Source organism: Phoca vitulina, unplaced genomic scaffold (assembly GCF_004348235.1).
Source record: "Phoca vitulina isolate PV1807 unplaced genomic scaffold, GSC_HSeal_1.0 scaffold4, whole genome shotgun sequence".
NCBI classification, from domain to species: Eukaryota; Metazoa; Chordata; class Mammalia; order Carnivora; family Phocidae; genus Phoca; species Phoca vitulina.
In genome coordinates, this window is record NW_022589707.1 from 58,006,274 (window position 1) to 58,027,054 (window position 20,781).

The 20,781-nt window shown below is 39.8% G+C and overlaps 1 protein-coding gene across 14 annotated transcripts in view; it reads left to right on the forward strand.

Annotated features, from left to right (window-relative positions):
- Positions 1–20,781, forward strand: part of ICA1 (islet cell autoantigen 1) — a 142,041-nt gene that overhangs the window by 95,522 nt on the left and 25,738 nt on the right. For all 14 annotated transcript variants that reach the window (XM_032402050.1, XM_032402053.1, XM_032402061.1 and 11 more), the window contains 4 exons: positions 4,142–4,267; positions 5,286–5,384; positions 16,957–17,051; positions 19,473–19,525. In XM_032402050.1, the coding sequence (XP_032257941.1) occupies positions 4,142–4,267; positions 5,286–5,384; positions 16,957–17,051; positions 19,473–19,525 (373 nt within the window). The remainder of the gene's footprint in view (positions 1–4,141; positions 4,268–5,285; positions 5,385–16,956; positions 17,052–19,472; positions 19,526–20,781) is intronic.

Consider the following 20,781-nt stretch of genomic DNA (forward strand, 5'->3'; position numbering starts at 1 on the left):
CTGCAGCCTGGGGAAGGCAGGACTCACACTAAAGGGAGTTTAATATGCGTGATCATTTCCTAGAGCTTAGAGAATAAGAAGAGAAAGGTGGGGCAACAGAAATAAAACTAAAAAATAGACAAAGGGTACATTTATTTGACTAAAGATATTTTTAAAGAACTTTGAGAACCACAGGAGCTCCTCAAGATGTTTATGTAATTGAATATAATTTATCTGGGATTGAAAGGAATAATAAAACATTTTTCACTTAAGTGCATCTGGAGGCATATGAAATTGGACTCTTGATGGTGGCCTGTGCTTGACTATGTCCTCGGTGCTTTGTCCTTGGGGTGCAGACTGGAAATGTGTTTTAGAGAGTAGACATGAAGCACAAAATATTAAATGAACTTTACCATATTCAAAATGCCCAACAGTGTAACATCCTCCTTGTTTGGCAGGGAAAGGACTCAACATTTGGAAACTCAGCAGTGCATTAAGTATTTTAATAATCATTGTTGACACACAAAGCATATGGCCTTTCAGAACTCACTGGGTCAAATGTTGAAGTCTTCTTCTAGGTTTCTAAAATTACTTTACAAAATTAAACAAAATAAATTAAGGCACATTTCAAAGGATATTAATGCATGAGCTTTGTGTTATAAGCAACTGAAGTAAGTTTTCTTATAGGATAAAAGAATATCTACGTAAAGGAAAAAGCAAAATCCACAGCCCCCCAAGTTAATTTGCATTTAATTAGAAGATCTCGAACCTCCCCATTAGCAGGCCAGTCTTGTGGATACGTTGTATTTATTGTTTACTCCTATTCATGCTCAGATATCCCCCTGCCTCATCTCAGAAGCCTTTATTGTCCACCTGCTTATCATTTATATCCGTTATCTGTGGCCACAATAATGCTGTGAAATAAGCAATTCTAACATTCAGTATCTTAAAACAATAGGCATTTCTTATTGCTTACAAGTCTGTGGGTTAGCAGGGTAATTCTGGTCTCTGTTAGGCTCACTCATGAGTCTGTGGTCAGCTATAGGGTAGGGAGGGCTTCTGCTCATCATGGTGGCCTCCCCCACATCTCTTTGGGTCAGCTGGCCAAAGGCTGATCTGTTGGGACAACTGGGCTCTCCTCCTTGTGTCTCTTGCATGCACAAGACTCTCACAGCCCTCCAGCTGGCCAGCCTAGACATATTCTCAGGTTGGCCTGGGCATATTCTCATGGCCATCTCAGAGAAGCAAGAAAGTGGAAACATGCTAGCATTTTTTTTTTCAAGCTTCCAGTTTCATCACATTTGTTAACATCGCACTGGCCAAAGCAAGTCACATGCCAAGCCCCGAGTCAGAGTGGGAGGAGCCTACAAAGTTAAAGGGCAAAGAGTGGGGATACCGGGAGGCCAGTATTTGGGGCTTTAATGACATCAACCTATGTCCCTGCCCTACACCACCACCAGCATTAATCAATCCCTGTCCTGCACTCTTAGTTTTATTGTTGTATTTTTCCCACTGCATTATAATATAGTTGCTAATTAGTCTTCTCTAAAATACTAGAGGGTCCTTATTCCTAAGCGCAGTCATTCATAAGTATTTACTGACCCATTGCTACAAGTCTTATTCCTTTATAGAGGCCCCAGTACCTAGCACTAGTCCTGACACATAATAGGCGCTCACCAAATATGTGCTGAATGAATGCATATGTGAAAGTTCATACCCATATTAATCTCCTTCCCCTTCTGAAGAAAAGGGTGGAGACAGATGCCTCTCAGGATCCCATTGAGGAAGTCTTCCTGGCCTGAGCAACTGGTGAACCAGTGAGGGCTTGCAGTGAGGTTCTCAGATGCTTTGAGACATCTTTCTCTTCACATTCTCCCATTTCTTCCCTCTGGAACTTGGGTTTTCAATTAGCAATAATCATGCCTCAGATAAACTCATGGGCTACGATACTGTCACTGTGCAAAGCTGGAACTTGGGTTTTCTTTTTTGTGTCTCCTTATTCCTCTCAAAGGAAGATAGAAAATCACTACTTTTAACTAATTCTAAATTCATTTTATAGTCTGTGCTCCAGGCATCTTTGCCTAGAGTTTCTCCACTCTACAGTGGGAAATGATTGAGCTCCCGGATTTATTTAAGCTCATGGTGTGGTCAGTTTGGGAGCAGCTAGATGGCTTCTATTCTCTGGTTTTCCCGGGCCTGTAGACCAAAGATACAGAAGAATTCTTAGGAAATGTTTTATATAGTTACAGATACAAGACCCTATTCATACAGGATATTAATTCTATCAAAATGGTGTTAAATGCATTGGCTCATTTTTTTCCAATTCCATATAATCTACAGGAAAAACTTGGGTTTCTGGGTAGAATCATAATTCCGAGCTTCTTGATTTTCCAGTGACCAGTGTTAAGTTGCTTGAGAGGCAGAATTGTATGGCTTTGGAGTCAGGCAGGCTAATCTAGAATGGCAGCCGTGCTCATTAGTTACTTTCCCAGATGAATCCTCTTACCCTTAGCAGTCAGAGAGGGTAATAACATAGCCTAAAAGAGAATGGCTGGCATGTGGTAAGTGAATTGTATTAATTGTTCAATTGTATCAATTGTATTAATTGTGAATTGTAGCTATTGTTAAATTGCTTCAATTGTTAAATTGTTGTAAATGGTAACAGTTGTATCAATTGTTGCTATTATTATAGAATGCCCTATAATTTTATAAGCTGTGACTCTAACTAGTATTATCAGTGGTAAAAATTAATGTTTTATATCAATAATCTTCATGTTTATTTTTATTAAAAAATAAAATCATTTCTAAAACAACTTTGTAGGTTATACCTTAAAATGGTACTTAGGCACTTTACCTTTTGAAATGGCCTGGAAAATTTCTTCATTCAGTCACCAAATATGTATTCAGCACCTGCTTTGTACCAGGTCACCAGGTGCTGAACATGCAATGGTGATCAAGGTAGACATCACCCTTGCCTCCTGGTATCCTGTGATGGAAGAACTATCACTAAAGAGTCAGCATTACTCCCAGAGTAATTACTTACCATTACTTAACAGTTATCTACCTACTAACTACAACTGCATGAATTATCTGAAATAAAGCGGTATTTGGCTGGCTTTCCCTGGTTAAAATACAGTGTGGTGATGCTTCAGATTTGAGGAAGGAGAAATTTTGAAGTACTTTTTAAACTACTTTGAACTACTTTTTAAAGTAGCTGTATAATTTTTAAAACCTATTTTATTTTTTAAGATTTATTTATTTTACAGAGAGAGCATGCACAAGCATGAGTGGGGGGAGGGGCAGAGGGAAGGGAGAGGGACAAGCAGACTGCACTGAGCATGGAACCCAAAGAGGGGCTCGATCCACAACCCTGAGACCATGACCTGAACTGAAATCAAGAGTCAGAGGCTTAACCAACTGGGCTACCCAGGCACCCCTTAAAAGCTTCCATTTTATTATCAAATAATGTATAGAATTGACATTTCTGAATTTTTTACTGACCTCCATTTTGAACTACTACATGGCTGAGGGATAGAGGGAGAATTGCTTGTGTACATACTCAGTAATAAAAACTTGAAAGTTTATCAGCTTTTTAGGCTGTGTCACAATTCTCTTATGTGGTATCCTCGGTTGGATCTTGGAACAGAAAAAAGGACATCAGTGGAAAATCTAGTCAAATCTGAATAATGTCTGTTGTTTAGCTAATAGGATTGTGTCAGTGTTGAGTTCTTATTTTTAACAAATGTACTGTGTTATGTAAGATGCTAGCATTAGTGAAGCTGAGTGAAGAATATACCAGAAGTCAGCTTCAAAGAAATATAGGGAAACAACAACAGGGTGAAGGTTATTCCTTTGCCACTGTGCATGTTTCCAGATGTCTCCCCACCATGGTTACTCAGTGAATGCTCTGAGAGGAGAGGAATTTTAACTTTTGACTGACAAATAGGATGGCAAATCTGCTGTAAAATCATCATATGCAGTACTGTTGTTGAAGTCCTTTGAAGGTAAAGAATGGATGTTGTAGGATCTTCTCGCTTGCCTGGAATTTTCAAAGGTGTTTTCTTGTGTGAGAGAGATAAGCCCACTATGGGTCTTCCCTCACTGGCAAATTTTAACCACCTAAGAGTCTGAGTGGTTCAAAAGCTCCCTTTTACTTTCATAGGTACAAACACAAGTACGCCTTGCCAAAAAAAGCTTTGACAAATTGAAGATGGATGTGTGTCAGAAAGTGGATCTTCTTGGAGCAAGCCGATGCAATCTGTTGTCTCATATGCTAGCAACGTACCAGGTAACAAAGTGATGTTGGTTATAGTGAACCAAGAATGTTACAAGGTTTAGGGGGACAGAAGGACAGTGTTGGAGCTAAAAGTATGGTTTGGGCATTATGAAGTTCTGAATGTCTTGCTCACAATTTACTTTCCACCCCTTTCCCTTCTAGTAGACCTACAGTTTACTCAAACTGAATATTAGCTATTTCCTGTGCATACACTGCTTTCTCACTTTCCTGCATTAACTTAGGTGGTTCCATCTGCCTGAGTGCCTTTCCCCTCCATTGTACCTTTCCATAGTCCCCTCTGTTTGACGTACCAGTCTGAGTATTGCGTCCTTCAGAAAGCCTCCTCTGAATTCACTCTGCGTTGTGGCCTCTACTTCCCATGGCACCGTCAGTCACCTACTCATCAGGTTGTCATAATTCAAGGAACTATTAATTTTTGTCTCCTTCTAGCCTGTGTTCCTTCAGGATAGTACTCATATCCAACAACAGTGCTTTTGGGCACCAACTGAGTGTGGGAGGCCAAATTCTGGGTGTTGTAGGGAATATAAAAATTAGTAAGACCAAATTCCCTGTCCTCAAGGAACTTAAAGTTTCAGAAGGAAATCAGAGATAGTACATACAGTCTGACTATATTTTCTATACTTCAAGGAGAAAGCAGGGTGTGTGTGCTAAGTGAAATAAGTTCTACAAAATCCAATGAGGTTTTAAAGAGGGACAAATCGAATCAGTGGAGAGATCACAAAAGTAGATTGGTAATGATCCCTGGGTTTTGGGGGATGGATCACATGGGACAAGTATAGAAAACAGAGAGAAGAATGTCCCCAAATGGTGGAGCATTATTAGCCATGGGAGGCAGTATTTGGGGGAACTGGGAAGCATTGAGTTTGGCTGAAATACAAGGTATAAAGGGGCATAATGGGAAACAAGCCTGCAGAGGTGAGTTGGAATCCTATGTGGGCACCCTTCTCCAGGGCCTGTGGCTAGATCTGGGCATTCGAAACATTAATAGCTGCACTGTCTTTCCTTACAGACCACTCTGCTTCATTTTTGGGAGAAAACTTCTCACACTATGGCAGCCATCCACGAGAGCTTCAAAGGTTATCAACCATATGAATTCACTACATTAAAGGTATGAAAGCTAGAGAGGCCATTAGAAAATCTTATGAAAAGTAATGTTTTGTTTACATCAGAGTGTCCATGGCAGCAATCATCATTACTGCAACAGACTCCCAATGTCAAAGAGGGAACTATGTCCCCTAGTATAGTCTTTTTTTGCATAAGTATTCGTCACAGCAATACAAAAACACAGCTGGAACCTTGGGGTACGTATTACTGGAAGGTGAATTGTGGGGACTGGTCCTGCTTCTTTAAATGACTTGTTTGACGTTGTTAAAGGGAAGATTGTACAAGTCTAGTATACTCCATAACTTTTTAATTATTAAATTCAAATATGCTCACTTGAAAAGGTATTTTTCTTTCCTCTGTTACTTCTGACAAATGTCATTTTATTCTGTGAGTATCATCTAATACAGAATTAGATTCCTGTAAGACTACAGGAATATTTTCCAGTCGAAAAAGCAACATTAAACTCAGTGATTTCTCAACTTAAAGGGGATATATGCAGATATCTGATTCTCAGGATTGCAACTGAGTGTGGAATCATTTTGGTTGCTGAGGGAGAATGCATGTTGAGAAGGAAGTGACTTGGGTTCCAAAAGGATTTTGAGAATGAGAGAACACTAGGTACTTTGTTGCCAGGTCATATCTTTGGGGGGAAAAAAGACCAGGAAAGAGCTTGTTAATACCTTGGAATTACCTTCCTTCTAATTTTTCAGGCAGTTTGTAAATGACTCATCACCTTGCTTGAGAAAACATTAAAAAGCCTTTTTTTTTTTTTTTTTTTTTTTTTTGCTTTAAAACACCTCTCTGATTTTGAGATGTTTATAATGTCACTGCATCTATAAAAGTACTAAGACAGAAACCTTTAAGACCCTGGCCCTTTAAATGAAAGTCCCAAGAGGAACCCAAAATAGTTCACTCACCTTGAGATGCACCTGCCCTGACTCCAGACAGGACATCTGGCCAGTGAAGTTTGTTCTTCATAATCCTCCCGTCAGCTGGTCATTTGCTCATTTATTGGCACTCGCTGACGTGCTGCATGGTAACCGGATTCAGAATGTGCCCCTTTTTTTGCTCTGTCAGCTGGACTGAAGCACTTGAGGGGAGGGACTTTTTATTTCCTAGGTATCCTCCTTTGTCCAGCCAAATGTTTGTATCCAGTGACCCCAAAGCCTTTCTTATCACATCATCAATATTACCATTGTTGGTAGGACTGTATTCCTTCCCCATAATTTATTACCCACTTTTATCACCTTAGGAAGCAGCTATCCTGACCAAGCCATGTTGATTAAAATTATTACAACTCACACTCTTCACATTTCTTATACAGGCCTGAACAGAATCCCGTCACTTATTCTTTGATAAGGCAGAGAGTTTTAGGTTTTAAGGTGTGTATGTGCATCAGATTTTATTTTATAATAAATACAGTTTCAGAGTTTGTCTTTTGAAAGACAACTGTACATAAATCAGCTAGGTGGAAGATAGAATGATGCCTTCTGCAAAGACGATTTAAAAGAAGTTCAGGTTTGAGTTAATTGCATATAAAGTACACTATGAAACTGAAGTTGTGCCACAAGCATGGAAGAATCCTTATGTGTCGCTCTGGCCTCCTGTGCTGAGGAAAATATGGCTCTTTAATTGTTGCCATGATATTTATCCTGCAGAGAGGATCAAGCTGATTATGTTAGAGGATTTCTGGGCAGAGAATTTCGTGAAAGTTTGATGGCACTGGTTCAGGATATAATTACAAATATTTTGGGCACATGACTATCCATTGCCTTTTACATCCCCAGAGTCTTCCTTAAATTATGGTTTAAGTAACAGTTTATGGTTTAATTGTAATATAAACTCAGTAGAAATAATATATCTGTTGAGGTATAATATAATTATAGTAATATTAAGAATGTTAAGTGTCCAGTAATCAACCAACTAAACTAGGCTGTTATTACTTTTCTAGAATGCTATTCGTCTAGACTTTTCAATGATGTTATATTAGAATCACAAGCTAGTCACTAATTATTTTCTTTATATGGACCTAAACCTATATAATAGAACCCTGTTATCACACAGCTCATTATTGCCCACATAGAGGCATATTACATATCATCCTGCATGCCACAAAACATGAAAATGAACATCACTAATACCTTGTGTATTACCACCAAGCATGAAGATATTACCTGACTTAGCAACCTCTTGCACTAATGCATTTTTTTTAAACATACCTTGTATTTAAAAGATTTTGATTTGACTGAGTCATTTTCAAGATGTCATTTTCTTCTGAATGGCACTATATATTGATAATGGATATTTTGAAATTCAAATAAATATTTTCACAATTTATTTGTTCTCTGGATTTACCTAAGCAAATAGCCCCTGAAATGCCTTTTGGGACTCTGGCTGGAAAGAAAACATTGTCTTTGGAGAGGTTTGCCAAGCTCTGTTAATGAAAAGCAACCCATTTGTTTTCTTTGCTGCAGGGTGTATTCTGAGTGTTGGTAATTGTGCCACTGCAGCTGGATTTCCTGACTCTTAGTTTTATGCTTGATGAAGGATGATAATTAATGTGTTAAACACTCAATGCATCCTGTTTGGAGGGAAGAGACTTCTGCTGCAGAATTACAGGGATATAACTCATGCCCCAGAAGTTTTAAGTTTTATTTCTAATGAACCTTTCTCTAGAAAATATGTGTCATTCTTTCCCAAAATAATTTTATTGTAAAAATGAATTGAGTCTCCACCTCTTACAACTTGAAAAATACCCAAGTGACTTTGTTGACATTTTGCAAATATTTTGTGGTAATGTTTTATGTGACAACTATTGCTTTTTTACTCAGGCCAGATATGGTTCTATTAATTGTACCTTTATTGACATAATCCTTCATCATTTAAATTTTATGATTAATAAATTTTTGTAGCATTTTAACTTTATGGGAAATTTAGCATTGAAATTTAATATTACAAAAAAAATTTTTAATATTACAATTCTTTTAATCTAAATACAGCAAAGCTCAAGTTTAAAGTGGAGAGAACCATCTTTTGAAGTGATTTCCAATAAAAGAAGCAATGTTCTAATCTCGCATTTTCAAACAATAAATATTTATTGTTTCATTAAAATGCTACTAAACATAGGGATTTTGCATGGGTTATTATTAATGTTAATTTTATACTGATTCCAAATCATCGGAGAATGTCTTTCACATGGTAGAAATAGTCATGGAGATAGGAATGGAATATTTCTAGCCATATCTCAAAAGCACTGTCACTTTTTTAGAGAAAGTAATTTAGACCATGAGTTTAAAAGCATTTTTTTAGAAAGCTAAATGAAATGCTGTCTGTAGGAAAACAGTGCCCTGTCTTAAATTACCAACCCTCAGATGTGGTCATGTTTACTTCATCCTTCCAGGATGCCGTTTACTTACACATTTCCCCACAGATCCAAAACAGGCTTCAGAGAAGGCAAAACAAAAACAAAAACAAAGGCAAAAGCAAAATACCCCTGTGGAGTCGAGTTGGCTTTTCCCTGGAAAAATCTAAAATTCTATTTGTATTAGTGGTCTTTTCTCCCCTATTATGTGGGTTGAGTTAGATGTCTTTATAGAGAAGTGAGCACTGGGGGCCCTTTGAAAAAGTGGACACACCCACTGGGAGCCGGTTGAGGGGAAGGCATATCCTTCTCTGTTTTTTTTTTTTTTTTTTTTTAAAGAGATCAGAGTGCCTATATTTAATGAAAATGGTCAGTAGTAAAATGGAGTTCTGTGATGTGCCCCATTCCAGTGTTTTTAGCAGGAAAGCCAGGTGTTTTACTCTGGATATATGATAAAACAAAGTATGTAAGGTCAGAAGCTCTGGAGACAGCCAGACCTGGCTTTAACTTCGGCTCTGACACTTCCCGGCTATGTAGTGGTGGTGGTGGCACCAGTGGTCCCACAGTGGGGGTCATAGGGATGGATTTATCAAGAATTCTAAAGTGGATCCTGGGCGCCTGTGTGGCTCAGTTGGTTGGGCGGCTGCCTTCGGCTCAGGTCATGATCCTGGAGTCACTGGATCGAGTCCCGCATCGGGCTCCCTGCTCGGCAGGGAGTCTGCTTCTCCCTCTGACCCTCCCCCCTCTCATGTGCTCTCTCTCTCTCTCATTCTCTCTCAAATAAAACCTTTAAAACAAAACAAAACAAAAATTTAAAAAAAAAAAAAAGAATTCTAAAGTGGATCCAGAAGACAGCCATTGGTAGTATCGATACAGAGGGTTTTGTTGAGGTTGCCAGGTTCTGTAGCCTAGTGTAAGTTCCTTACTGTTTTTACCCTAGATGATTAGTTTTGCAGTGAGTTTCGCAGGCAAGGCTGTGAATGGCAGTGGGATAGGCGTCCCAGACCTCGCCCAGGATGACCCACTCCCTCCCTGACTCCCACAGATGCTCTGGCAGCTCCATTTCCAAACCTGTGCTTTGGCCCTGCAGGCCCTGGTCTGGGCTGAGAGAATTCCCCCAGGGATAGGAGAGGGCAGGGCAGGCCTGCAAGCAAGAAAGGCAAGGAGGCTTCCCACCCTGCAAACAGGGCTAATTCTAAAAAAATGTACTTTGACTTTGCAACTGGCTTTTGCCCTGCGCCAGGATTTTAACTAAGGAAACCTGAATTTGAAAACCTAACTTTGGGCATGTTCAAAAATAACCATTGAAACAGATGTGCCAATGTTCCCTTTCTTCTCTCCTGGGGTCTAGGACTTAGCACTCTTATATGGAACATCATTCTGGAGACCAAAATGCTTTTAGCTTTCACAATTCAAAAAACATCCTTCTCTAGATTTTGTTTTTCTCAAATTTGTATGCCTAACAGCCTTCTTCCACCCACCTCCACATTTCTCAGTTAATCACTTGAACATTTACCGACAAGCCACACAGCTCTGTAGTTACTTGCTTTGAAAATAAAGCCATAATAGTTTTTATGAAAATTGGGTAAATATCTCTGCAGTGCTATTTTAGTTGCCAGTCCCAACATGGCAATTATTCATGGCGAGCATCCAGAATATCCTTGTAGACTTTCAAGTTTTTTCTCAGTGTCATTACTTTACACAGCATTTAGCAGAATGATTTTTTTCCCCCAAGCTGCTCCAGGCCAGATCATTGCAAAATTGAGATGCATCCAAGTCATGGGAGAGGAGTGTGTAGGGGGGCTGACCATGGCCACCACTGTAGTCTGAGGTGGACAAGCCAGAGTGTGGCTGATCATCAGTCCCGTCCATCCTTTGTGATGACTGGCATTGGTTCTTCCAAGCAGCTGGTGGTAGCTCAGGCTCTCCTCATAACGGTAAGTTTCCTCTCCATCCTTTGCTTCTCATTCCCTTACTTTTACTCGAGGGGAATGGAAAAATATTATCATTGTGTGGGCAGTTACTTAATGCCAGAAACTCTGCTAAACGTGAGGTGAAGTAACGTCTCAGAGAATTTGTCATGGTATGCGTGACTCTAATGTGCCAAGGTTGGATATTATAATTAATAATACTGTTAGGTTCAGCAGTAATATATAGAAAGTGCATATATTTTATCCTCAAATAACCTTGAGAAGTTGGGTCTACTTGGGTTTTTTCCCCCTGTGTTTCAAATGAAGAAACCAAAGCTCAGAAAGGTCTAGTCATCTGTCCAAAGCCACATGCCCAGGATGTGATAGCTCTGGGAACAAGGATGCTCATGCTTTTCCCACTCCACCACATGTCACTTCTTCAAGGGGGTACTTCCGGCTGTGAGGCAAGGAGGGCGGGAGAAGGCACAAGGGCCACCTTTAAAAAGTCCGGTTGTAAACTTTCAATTAAAAGTAACACTTTGAAATGTTTGCACATAGGTGAAAAACATCCTCTGTATGTCAGTCCCTCAGATACCTAGGAACCTAGGACCCTTCTTTTACAGTTTGGAGTGGAGTCTCCTTAATCTCCTTTGGCACTTCATATGAAGGAGTTCAGTAAATGTTCTTGGCTCGGCTATTCAATACTATTTCTTAACTAGTTGTAGAAGACCTGGAATCAAATATTGCTTCTACCTGTTCATGGTTGAATGGCCTTCAGTAAGTTACTTCACCTGAGTCTCCATTTCCATATCAGGAAACCAGGAAGACAGTGTTTATCTGGGTTTTGTGAGATGTGTAAACATGGAGTGCAGTACCTAACACAAGATGAGCCCTTAAGACATCTAATTCCTTTTCGACCTTGAAAAATTGTTGATAAGAAAGCACATTTTGATTGCTCACAATGAGCTTGGTACTGTGCAGAAGCATTATCTACATTAATCCTCAGTGTTCCAAGGAAGGTATACTTGTCATTAACTCCATTGTTCTGAGGGGTGAGCAGAAGCCCCCAATGCCCTTTTCCATGTCCCAGCACTACTTGATCTATTTTCATAGTGCACCTCTTTCCAGGACACTGTGATGCCTTCCCAGTAACAATTTTCCATCGTATTTTAAAGAACAAGATTATATATCTTACTTATGATTGTGTTTATTTTTCTCTAATCTTTTTGTTCTACAGTACAATTCAAGAGTTCCTTCTGGTCCTAGATTAACAGTGCTCCTTATATAGTATCTTCAGAGATTTATAACTGCATGGGTGGGGAGGCCACGTGTGCTAAACGTCTGTGAATTGTGCATCTCATACACATCATTGGCCTCTGCTTTTTATTCCTCATGTGCTACCAATTATATAAACACAAATATACACACACCCAACTGAGTTCACCATCTTTTAACCATGCCTCACTATTTTCAGCACTTCCATTTCCTTTTATAGACAATCACTTGGCACCTTCATATGCATACAGTATAATTAATGGAAAGTAGCCTAAGAAAATTAAATGTCGTAATTAAAGATTAGAGAAAATGTCACTCGATTGTCAAGGCTAAACTTAAACTTAGGTCATTATATTAGGGCTGGCTGCTAGCCTTTTGTCTGTGAAATTTGTTTTGCTGAGTAGTTTTGCTTTCATTCAGATGAATGTTGCTCTTGCTTTTATTTTCCTAATACAGGAAGTAGTAACTCCCATTATTATATTAAGCTGCTTCCTTTCTAAGACACTTTTGCAAGCTCAGTCTGCGCATTTCCTCTGTCACGCTGATCTTATATATTGTGTGTGTGCTTCCTGAAACCATTTAAGCATTGATGGAAACTATTAGCATGTCAGTGCAGCCTTAAACAGAGAAAGGTTACTTAGTCTAAAAACATTCTTTCCTCTGTACAAAACGTTTCATTCTTGCACGATGCTGTATTGCTGCTAATACATAGTGATTTTCACAAGCAATTTTAATGAAGGACCTAGTTGGGTTTGGGGTCTAGAAACAGAGTGTTTTGACGTTTCATTTCTGGACGTGGATTTGAATGTGGCTTCCATCAGCCACTGATTCAAAGTAGTTCCATCTGATGGCCACCCCTGGCTGTGCAATCAGCCAGGCCTCTTAGGCTCATTTTGCCTGACCAGATGTTCATGTCACACAGAAAATGCTGTCACCCCTGACTTTTACAGATGCTGTAGGGTTAAGCATTTTCAGCTGAGTTGTGGACTTTAAAATACTATAAAGAATTTACCTCCACCGCGGCCCCCACTTAGCCCTTTTCATCAAACTTTGAAGAAAGCACTGGTTCACCATGTAGAATATCCTGTATCGGACAGGCACACCCAGGAACTAGTGCTGAGAGAGGAAAGGGGATGTGATTCGTGCTCTGTGATGTTTCAAAGTGCCTCTAAGTTTCTTTATTAGCTATATTGTTTATCATCTTTGTAAGAAACAGGTTCCATATGTGTTGTTGTGGTTTTTTACCCTTGCTGTATGGAGGAGTATTTAGCTCAGTTTGATCTAAAAGTCTCTCTTGCTTCAAAAGATGCCACTTAAAAATATCCTAAAATTGACTATGGTGATGGTTGCACAACTCTGTGTCTATACCAAAAACTATTGAATGGTGTACTTTAGATGGGTGAATTCTGTGGTACGTGACCCAGTCACTTTGTATCCCCCATGATAGATTCCCCACACAAGATTCCCCTTAGCTCAAAATTCTAATATTTAATAAATAAGCCCAGGTGTTCAGTATTAATTTTGCTTATGGTTCTATAAAGCTTTTCCTGTTATTCCCCTAAGGCTTTGAATTTCCTAGCTAAAGAGCTATAATTTTTAACCTTAAAGTTTAACCTTAGGTACATTAATTTATCAACCAAACACGTGCATATTTAGCACCTCTCTTGAGTGGCAACAGTCAAATGGTTATAGGGACAATGGTAATAGGAAGAGAGGAGCAATGGTAACAGGAATTATTAATAATAAAGTAGCGATTGGAACTGTAGCCATTCTGTTGGTGAAGCACAATAGTGACTTAACTGTGATTGTGGTGACAGGGAGCCAACAATTGAGTCCCTGCTAATGGCCCAACAGGGAAGGGGTTGAAAAGAAGGAAGGAGTGGTTTACATTACAAAGGGATTGTCTGAGAGCTGCTGGAGTGTGGTTATGAGGGGAGGTCGGCCTGGAGACAGAAGGGATGATAACCATGGAGCTGTCAAGGGCATCTCAGGGGCTTAGGCAAGCCCTGTGGCAGCTAGACGCAGCCGGCTGAGAGCAGACATGTCCTGGCCCTGCCTAGTGCTGATTGAGAAGGACATGCAATGAGAAGGTAATTGAGCAAACCAGGAGGCCTGGACAAAGCGTCACAGAATTGAAAAGTGTGTCTTGGGGCCATCAGAACCTCAGCTGAAAATACTCCCGGCTTCACTCTGACCAGAGTTGGACCACTCTGTGGACAATAAAGCTGCTGGAAGGGTGTGTGTGTGTCTGTGTGTGTGTGTGTCTGTGTGTGTGTGTGTCCGTGTGTGTGTGTCTGTGTGTGAATAAAATGCTGTGATTGGCAGATCTATTGAAAAGAGTAAGTCTTTGACATCTGTTGAACTTCTCCTTATGGTTGCATATTTCCAAAATACACACACACACACACACACACACACACACGCCCAGCTTTTACCAGATGCTTTGGGGTATATGATTTTAAAAAAGAAGAACATCTAGACTACAGTCCATATTCCAGTGGCCTTGTTTGTTCCAATACTGTCCTTTATCACATTTCCCCCTCCAGCTGATAATCATGGATCCCATTTCGTTGTCATGTACTGGAGAGATATAAAGGGCAGAATAATATGATGAAGCCAGTGGGGCACAATGTTAAATACTGATGAATGTGGGTAAAGGAATGTTATCCCTGTGTGACCCCTGCTGACCTCTGTATCTTGATCTCCTAAGACTTGTACTCTTGCCCACTATATTATAATTGCAGTGGATTCATTTTGTTCCTCCACCAAGCCGAGCTATTCCTTCCTTTAGGCCTTTGCCCTCAGGCCTCCGTTTCTCCCTGAGCTGCGCATGGATGGCTCCTGCCTGTCTTCTGACTCTCAGCTGAAATGTCACTTCCAAGAGAGGATGTTCTTGCTAACTGAAGTAGTGACCCAGTCACTTTGTAGCCCCCATGTTAATTCCCTGCCTTAGACCCATCATTAACTAGTAATTCTGTCTGTCTTGTTCACCATTGTATCTCCGGCAGCCAGAACAGCACCTGGCTCTCGGTAAATGCTCTAAAACTATTTGTTGACCAAGTGTACTAATCTAAATGTCCAGAAATAGTCCTTACCGATGATGGCAATGCCTTTGGGATGCAAGAAAATGCTTCAGAACTACAATCATAGCACATATATTCATTCAATGAAAAAACCTTGACCTTATGTTAGAAAAATGGTGAATGAATGTGTATTTACCTATTTTAATTTAATATGGAATGTTTATGATATATAAAATCTTTTTTATATTCTCTGATGAGGAATATTTTTTATTATGAAATATGTACACATCTTATATTGCTTAAGAAGACATCTATATGCAATGATTCCAATTATATAAAGTAGTATGAGTATGAAAAACCAGAAAGGAAATACATGCAAATAATAACTAATTTTGGGGGGAAATCAAATTATGAGTAGTTTTTCCTTTTTAATTTTCCAAGCATTCTACATGTGGTTCTATTATTTTTCTAATTTAAAAAATATTTTTTTAAGAAACAAAACATAATACAGAATAGATATGATCAAATGTGAATAGGACTGTAAATACACTTTGAAGATGGAAGGACTTTCTTGAATTTGGCGTGCTTAGTGAATGAAGCTTTAAGGAAAATACCAGTAATTGACCTGGGCTTTGCAAAGACTGATCAGACTTTTGAGGGTGGACAAATAGGTGGAACTTTTTTGGGTAAAGAACCAGAATGAACAAAGATAGGAAGGGGGCAATTAGCACATAGAAGGCGATGAGGAGACAGGCCTACGTGAATGGAAAGCTCCCATTTGGAAGCCAGAGGGAAGCAATCTGGGAGAGTAGGATAGGATCCCATCTTAGAAGATCTTTCAAATCAGGCAGACAGGTTTAGACTAGAAGTGGAAAGAAATACAGAAGTACTGTGGGTTCTTGAGAAAAACGGTACCATGATTGCTTGGGTGTTGTAGGGAAATTATTCTGTATAGGGAGTGAGAGCATAACACCAGTGTCCACCTGGCATCCACAGCAGACACTGCCGTCCGTCATAGCTCTGCTCTGCAGACTCTGTCTCCAGACCATCTCCGTCCAACCTGCAGCTAGACATCACAGATCTGTCAGAGTTGGTGTAGGGAACGTGCTTGTCACCTTCTGTGTGTGGGTCACACTAGAGAAGAGAAAGATGGGAAGGGGAAGGAGGACGAGACAGGAAGGCCCAAAGGACAGATTTTAAAGGTTCTAAGATTATAAGCAGGTTAAGTATCTTGAGATGTTTCTTGTGTAATTGTGGTTTAATTAGAACCACAAGTAGAGATCTCTTTTTTATAACTCATTATTCAGTTATTATGGAAATGTTTTGCTTTTTTCAGGTTTGCTGCTGGTGTACAGTTTTTAGGCACTGGATTTTTAAAAACAGTCTTTCCTTAAATATTTAATGAAACTTGAGAACAATAACTCCAAGAAATTATGTTCCAAAAAAAGATTCCCACCCATTTTTAATCTACAAAGATTTGGATGCACCTGCTCTGTCCACTTGTGGGAGTTGTCAGAATATGTTAAGCCACTATTTTGTTTTGTTTTGTTTTTTCTTAAAAAAAGGTTTTGTTTTCTCTTATTTTTCAAAAGCTGTTTTTAGATTATAAAATCACAAACAAAATTAAAAATAAAATGAAATTGTCTCATCTTTGGGGGAGAAAACTTCTACTTTGTCAGTGTGTGGGCTGCAAGCAGAACAGAATGTTTATCTTTGCTGCATGTTAAAGATGGAAAATAAAGTTAGCAATAGCCAAAAGGCCTTCTTTTGAATAACTTATCACGAAGGGGAAAGCATAAATCTAGTGGCAAAACAATTCTCCTCTATAGGCTAGTATTTCTTGGATGGGTCTGAGAACATTTAAAATCTCTTTTCTGTCTACTTGATAGGATCAAAGGTAACCTCCCCAAACCTTGAATTCAAGGTTTGGTTTCTGGACCAGAGGAAGTTGAGTTTTTTATTGATTTTTCTTTTTCTTTTTTTTTCCTTTTCATTATCGTGATCAAGAGCTTACAAGACCCTATGAAAAAACTGATTGAGAAAGAAGAAAGGAAGATCACCCAGCAGGAAAGTGCAGAGGCCACTGTGGAGGAGCCGAGGCAGTAAGTTATGGCTGCTTCTCTTGGCAAAATCTTTATTTCCACAGGCAAGGGCGGCAAGTCTGTTGGGGTCTCAAACACAGGCCAGTTGCTTTACTTCCTCACTTCTCTGGGTTGATGTATTAAAATGAAGCCCAGACTTGGCCTGCACATAGTCCTGCTCGGCCAGGACTCATCCCAATAAGAGACGCATTTCTCGGGTGTTAGCACACTTGTGAGGAGTTGACTGGGACGAGAAAAGGCACACGTCTGCAGTGCTCTCTGGCTCTCTGGTGGCCTCAGCCCCAGCTTTCTGCTCTGTCAGGCTTCTGGACCCAATCTGGTCCTTTTGTTACCATCATTTACAGAATCCTGTCCCAGATAGGAAATCCCCTGGCTTTTTCTCTCGTAGAAGGAAATAACCTATGAGATTGCCTCAGGAGACATCGAGTACTAAGGTGTTATCATACAAAAGTGTTGGGTTCTGACATTTTGTTTCCTACTCTCCAGACCTTCTGTTTTTTCCTCTGTGAAGCAGAGTGCAGGAAGTGACTGCTCCATCTCCATTTCTTGCCACTTTACAGAGAAGGGGCCTCCGGTCATGTTACCTACTGAGACAAATTTCTCAACATATGTGGTGCATGATGTGTCCTGATCCCATTCAGCAAGGAAGTTTCAGTGTGAATCCTTTCCTATTGAGATATCAGGGCTTGCAGGAACAGGGTTAGTCTTGAACTGGCTGACCTAGGAAAGTGGATTACCTTACCTCCGTTTGGGATTCTTTCTCCACACAAAAAAATTTAGATGATAATTGTGTGGTAAAACTGGCTTGTATTTTTACTGTGTTTCTGAAGTTTCAAATATATATTTTTGTCCCACAGAAGTATTTGCTGCCAGTATTAGACTTTTTAATTTTATTTATTTATTATTTATTTTTTTAGTGGAGGTAGGGGCAGAGAGAGAGAATCGCAAGCAGACTCCCCACTGAGTATGGAGCTCAACGCATGAGATCCTGAGATCATGATCTTAGCTGAAATCAAGAGTCAGACTGAGTCTTAACCGACTGAGCCACCCAGGCACCCCAAGCCTTTTTAATTTTAAAGCAAATACTAGAAAATTCCTTTAGTGTAAAACAAAGACAGGTTTTCACTGTGGGAACAGCTATAGAATATGATCTGAAACTAATAAAATTAACTATTTTAGGGAGAAGCAGTTTAACCTATTCCTGGTAATAACAGTAATGCTTAGTACCCTTTAGTGAGCTCTACTATATACTAAGTGCAATGTCAGGTGCTTTGTTATATGTTTTCTCTACTCATTCTCACAACAACCCTTTGTGTAATCAATGCCAACATTTCCTCATTGTTTAAATGATGGCAGTGAGGCTCAAAAGAAGTGAAGAGACTGCCCATGGCCCCTGGTGTAGTAAGAGGCAGGACCTGGAATGAGTTCTGGTACCTTCTTTTCACCCATATATGTTACTGCAATCAAAGTATTAGCCTTCACTCAGAAAGGAACCACCCGAGATTGTCTCGATTAGTTCTCCTTAATTTCAGGTTTCTCCATTATGTTAGTACTTCTTTTTAAAAGCTCAAAAAGTGTGGGCGCCTGGGTGGCTCAGTTGGTTAAGAGACTGCCTTCAGCTCAGGTCATGATCCTAGAGTTCTGGGATCGAGTCCCACATCTGGCTCCCTGCTCAGCAGGGAGTCTGCTTCTCCCTCTGACCCTCCCCCCTCTCATGCTCTCTCTATCTCATTCTCTCAAATAAATAAATAAAATCTTTAAAAAAAAAAAAATTAAAAGCTCAAAAAGTGTAATCCAGTAACTGTTTTAGATGCAAAATGGAAATTTAGCAAGAAATTTTTTTTTTCTTTCAAAAATAGCAGGTAAAGGTGCTTTAGAGGGGGAGGTTCAAAGGTACCAGCTGAGTCTCAGGGTGGTGATATGTCTCTGCCGTGATCTTAACTGGTATGGTGAGAGTTCAGTAGGCGACAGTCTTCTGGATTTGAGACGGATCCTGCTTTTGCTTTTCAGCCTTAGTAATTTAGCTAACCTCCTGAGGTGTCCTCTCCTGTAACAGCAGGAATCAGAATAAACACTCACTTGCCCATCAGTTTTTTAACTACGTTTTTAAAAGTGATAACTGCACAGTATCTATTTTAGTTATACCTAACTGCCCACCTAGATATTTACAGAATATATGACTTATGATGAAACCAAATTCAGTTACTAAGATGCTACTAACCAGCCTTAGGAGAGGAAAAAGCCAGCAAAAGTATTTCCTCTTAAAAAAATGAATAGCATGTAAATGACTATATGTTCATGTGTGTGTGCACACGTCTTTGTGTTGTAAGTGCAGTAATATTGTACAGAAAAATCTGGCTGTATCATAAATATAAAATTTTCAGAACTAGATTACTAAACTTTTTTTTTTTTAATTTTAAGGTTAATTTCATTAGAAGATGAAAACCAGCACAAGGAGTCTTCTAGTTTTAAGAGTAAGTTTTGATTTTTATTTAGAATTGTTCTGAAATACTGCTCAGCAACCAATTCATTTTCTTTTTTGGCAGACTCCTCCTAGGCCTTTCTTCTTTTCCATTTGAGAAAATACTATATTAATTTGCTTTTTCTTTTTTTACCATTTCGGTTTTAAATTTTCAAATATCGGTGATGCCGACTAAATAGCATTTTTGGGAGAGGGTTTTATATTGTGAGCCAGAGAATAGCACCGTCAGTCACTTCTGCAGCAGCCCGTCAGAGGAGCATCCGAAATGGAGAATTAACGAGAGCGATTTCTTTTACAACAGATGATAACATTTCTGCTATTGCCATTACTAGTTCTAACTGCCATTTGGGCTGTAAAGATAGTTTTAATAATATTACATGATCAGATTGGGTGAGTTGGTTTCCACTGTGTTGTGGGGTGGGGGCTGGTCTTTGTTGGGAACAGATGGGGAGAGCTCAGACACGGCTCTAGCAGGTGATTCCTGGGTCTGCTCTGTAATGAGTAACACCTGCTCCCTTGGGTGTGCTGATCCTCCGATTGTTGGGAAAGCGATCGGAGAGTTAGTAGATGATGCAATGTGCCATGAAAGGTTTGTCAGCTATTCCTGGCTCCTGCCATGAGGGCTAGTTCTTTCACTGGTTCTTCTCATAATGGAGTGGAGGGTACAGTAAAACGTGGTGGGACTAAGGTGATGTAATGCTGAGCTTTTCACTGGGACTCGAATCCTCAGGGATGCAAGGGAAAGCTTTACAGGTGATATGGAGAGAACTGAAATTACCCCAACCCTCTGCTCAGCCTGGCCCTCGAAGGGGGGGGGGGGGGGCATATCCGCCTTTGCCTCACTCCACCCTTTGCTGTGGCAGCCCTTCCAGGAGATAGGAGGAGGCAAAGCAGACCCTGGGACTTCCTTTCTCTTCTGTTCTTTTCCTCCACTCTCTACCTTCCTTCTGTCTTTCCTCCTACTTTTCCAACCATTTGCTTCACCTGCTTTATTCTCCTCCCACTTTACTGCTTCATTTGCTTTTCCCTTGTCTATCTTTCAAAAGAACAAAAACCTCTCACCTGTCTGCCTCTCTAACTTGGCTTCATATCATCATTTCATGCACGTACTCCCTCCTTTACTCACATATTTGTTCATTTGTTCAACAGATATTTATTTTAAAATTTTATTTATTTGAGAGAGAGAGAGAGCACATTGAGCAGGTGGAGGGGCAAAGGGAGAGGGAGAGAGAAAATCTCAGGCAGCCT